Source organism: Apium graveolens, chromosome 2 (genome assembly GCF_009905375.1).
Source record: "Apium graveolens cultivar Ventura chromosome 2, ASM990537v1, whole genome shotgun sequence".
Classification (NCBI taxonomy): domain Eukaryota; kingdom Viridiplantae; phylum Streptophyta; class Magnoliopsida; order Apiales; family Apiaceae; genus Apium; species Apium graveolens.
In genome coordinates, this window is record NC_133648.1 from 300,364,008 (window position 1) to 300,367,803 (window position 3,796).

Sequence of the window (3,796 nt, forward strand, 5' to 3'; positions counted from 1 at the left end):
GGAAGCATACATGGATGATATAATAGTAAAATCACTATTCTGAGATCACGCCGAAGATTTAAAGGAATGCTTCGAAACTCTCTAAAAGAACAACATGAGGATCAATCCGAACAAATGTACCTTCGGAGTCTCTAGTGGAAAGTTTCTCGGGTACATGGTCAGCGCCCGGGGGATAGAGGCGAACCCCGAGAAGATCGAAGCAGTAATCAACATGGAGCCTCCCAAATGCATCAGAGATATACAGAAATTGATAGGCCGGCTCGCCGCCCTTCGGCATTTTATTTCCCGATCAGCTGAGAAAGCACTTCCCTTCTTCGCCGTGCTCAAAGGGTCAAAGAATTTTGAGTGGGGGCCCGAATGCCAAAAGGCGTTCGAAGAAGTAAAACAATATTTGACGAAGGCACCACTATTGATGAGGCCCGACCCGAAGGAAACTCTTCAGCTTTATCTAGCTGTGTCCGACAGAACTCTTGGGGTCGTCCTTGTGAAAAATTATGAAGGTAATCAACATCCCGTGTTCTACGTGTCCCATGTCCTCAAGGATGCGGAGACGAGGTACCCCAACGCCGAGAAATTCGCATATGGGTTGGTTATGGCCTCCCGAAAATTGCGACATTATTTCCAAGGCCGGACGGTCCAAGTTGTCACCATCCAGCCTCTGAAGAAGATTTTAACTAGGCCCGAAGCCTCTGGAAGAGTTGTAGCATGGTCCATCGAACTCGGGGAATTTGATCTCGAGTACCTTCCCCGAACGGCAATTAAGGCCCAGGCTTTGGCCGACTTCATGGTTGAATGCACATTCTCGGGCCCAAAGGATCTTTCACCTGATGAACAACTAATCCGGATCCCAGGAAAGTGGAAGCTTTATGTAGATGAGTCGGTAGCCGGAAAAAAGTGTGGGGCCAGCTTGATCCTCTCCAGCCCTGAAGGATTTGAAATATGCCAAGCCATAAGGTTCGACTTCCCCTTGACAAATAATGAGGCCAAATATGAAGCCCTCCTCGCAGGGATGAAGCTGTCCCGAAGCCTTGAGGCGAAGCACCTAAGGGCCTTCAGCGACTCCATGTTGGTCGTGAAACACTTCACGGGGGAATATGAGCAAAGGGACCCCCGAACCAAAGCCTACACTTCCAAGGTACGTGAGGCTTCTTTATCATTTGAAACCTTTGAACTAAGTCAAATTGGCAGGAGAGAACAATTCTAAGGCAGATGCCCTTTCAACGCTAGCTTCGGCCGAGGCACAGAACCTAACTGGTTCTATTACCTCACCGAAGCCAAGACGCCTTCGATCGAGAAGAAAGAATGTCTAGAAATTCACCAGGGGAGCGACTGGATGACCCCCCTCAGGAAATTTTTGGAAAAAGGCATTTTGCCACCCGACCGAAAGGATGCCCTGAAAATTAAATACAGAGCATCGAACTACACAATAATCAATGGGCGGATGTATCGCCGATCAGTCAGTCAACCCCTTCTGCGCTGTTTGAACAACGAAGAACAGCAACAGGCTTTGGAGGCAGTGCACGAAGGAATTTGCGGCGAGCAATTGGCTGGTCGGTCGCTCGCCTTTAAAATTCTCCGACAGGGATTCTTCTGGCCCACTCTGAGGGAAGACGCCATCGACTATGCAAAATGATGTGTACAATGCCAGCTGTTCTCCACTGTCCCGAAACAGCCTCCAAAAGAAATGACATCTGTACTAAGCCCAATTCCATTCACCATATGGGTCGTAGACATAGTTGGCATACTACCCACTAGCACGAAGCAAGCAAAGTACTGCATAATCGCCATCGACTATATGACCAAATGGGTCGAAGCCCATCCTTTGTCAACCATAACCGAAGAAGCCGCAAAAAAGTTCTTCTTAGAACAGGTCATTCTCCGATTTGGCATTCCAAAAACATGCATCTCAGATAATGGAACTCAGTTTATTGGAAACAAATTCCTCAAGTTTCTGTACCATTTCGGAATTGAACAGAAATTTAGCTCAGTCGCCCACCCGCAAGGAAATGGGGCAATCGAGGTGGCCAACAAAGTAATATTCCGAGGAATAAAAAAGAGGTTGGGCGAGGCCAAAGGAAGATGGGCGGAAGAACTCCCTTGGATCTTATGGGCTTACCGAACCACCCCTAGGACATCAACGGGAGAAACTCCTTTCAGAATGGCCTATGGAACCGAGGCTCTAGTTCCTGTTGAAGTGGGCTTGGAATCATACCAAACCGAGACCTACAGTGTCGAAACTAATAGCTTCGGGTTAAAAGCGAACGTAGATTTACTGGAGGAAGAAAGAGAAGCCGCACATCAAAGGAACATGAGGTATTTACTACAAGCGGCACAACACTATGACTCCAATATGAAGAAAAGATCCTTCGGAGTAGGAGACCTAGTCCTAAGGGAGTTGGTCGCATCCATGCCGGCCAAACAAGGAAAGCTCCAGCCTAACTGGGAAGGGCCCTACAAGGTGATCGAAGTCGTTCGTCCTGGAACCTATAAGCTCGAAACATTGTTAGGCGAATCAATCAAAAACACTTGGCATGCCAGTCGCCTTCGAAAATTTTATCAGTAAGAAATTTTTTAAAAATTTGTATTTAAATTATATATGAAGAATGTAAGCAATTTGACTAAATAAAAATGCATTTCCTGTCAAATTTCTTTATTTATACGTGCTGCGGCCGCCCTAGTATTATCTGAGGGCGATCCCGAAGAAGATAAATCACTCGACCGCCGCCCTTGTCTAATTTGCTAATTGAACGACATAAGGGGCAATCGCCCAAAACTTGAACATCCTTCACTACACTATTATGACAATATGAAATTGGTAAACATGAATTAAGGGCCTTAAGGGGCAATCCTAAAATAACGCCCTATCATTCGTCTTAACTTAATCATTTGTTATTAATAAAGCCTAAGGAACCCCTGTCACGGGGCGATCAAAAGAAGAACATGGTCCTTCGGCCTCAATCAGGTACACAAAATTAAATCCAAAACCAGTTTTAGGGGCGATCCCGAAGAAAACCTCCACTTGGACGAACGAACCATGACCTGCTGATCTAGGGGCAATCGTTAAAAGATCAGCACCCCTGTTCCTTCGCCTGAATTCAGTAAAAGGATTAACAGCCCGAACTCACCTTCGACCTTCAACCCTTGGGGCCGTAGGGGGTAGTAAGGCAGCAATTCATTAAGATCGTTAAGGCGAATGAATAAGCCGAAGATACGATTCATTTTTCATTTTATTAAAATTGTTAAAATTGTTGAGGCAGATAAAGCCGAAGATACAATTCATTAAGATCGTTAAGGCAAATGAATAAGCCGAAGATACGACTCATTTTCCATTTTATTAAAATTGTTAAAATTATTGAGGCAAATAAAGCCGAAGATACAATTCATTAAGATCATTAAGGCGAATGAATAAGCCAAAGATACGATTCATTTTATTAAAAAAGATTGTTAAGGCGAACGAAGCCAAAGATACAATTCATTTTCGTTAAGGCGGATGAATAAGCCGAAGGCACGATTCATTTCATTAAAATCGTTAAGGCATCAATAACGCCAAAGAGGCGATTCATTTTAATTATTAAGGCGGACGAAGCCAAAGATACAACTATTAAATGCAGTTGGACAATGCTGATGAAAGACAAAAGATGCATTAAAATATAAAACCCCGAAGGCTAGCTAAATTACAAAAGCCCGAAGGCAAGAGTACCAATTACAAAGAGTACCGATTACAAAAAAAAAGAAATACAGGAAGACGAACGAAGAATGCCGCTGCAAGAGTTGGGTACGACCATGGAAACACCAA

The 3,796-nt window shown here is 44.5% G+C and overlaps 1 protein-coding gene across 1 annotated transcript; it reads left to right on the forward strand.

Moving 5' to 3' along the window:
- Positions 1–211: 211 nt before the first annotated feature.
- Positions 212–1,633, forward strand: LOC141702521 (uncharacterized). The gene is made up of 2 exons (XM_074506191.1): positions 212–1,135; positions 1,280–1,633. The coding sequence occupies exons 1-2, from the start codon at positions 212–214 to the stop codon at positions 1,631–1,633; spliced, it is 1,278 nt and encodes a 425-aa protein (XP_074362292.1).
- The last annotated feature ends 2,163 nt before the right edge of the window (positions 1,634–3,796 follow it).

Coding starts and splice junctions, on each gene's coding strand:
- LOC141702521 (XM_074506191.1), top strand. CDS start 212: ATGGAGCCTCCCAAATGCATCAGAGATATACAGAAATTGATAGGCCGG. Junction 1,136..1,279: donor CCAAAGCCTACACTTCCAAG/GTACGTGAGGCT, acceptor ACCGAAGCCAAG/ACGCCTTCGATCGAGAAGAA.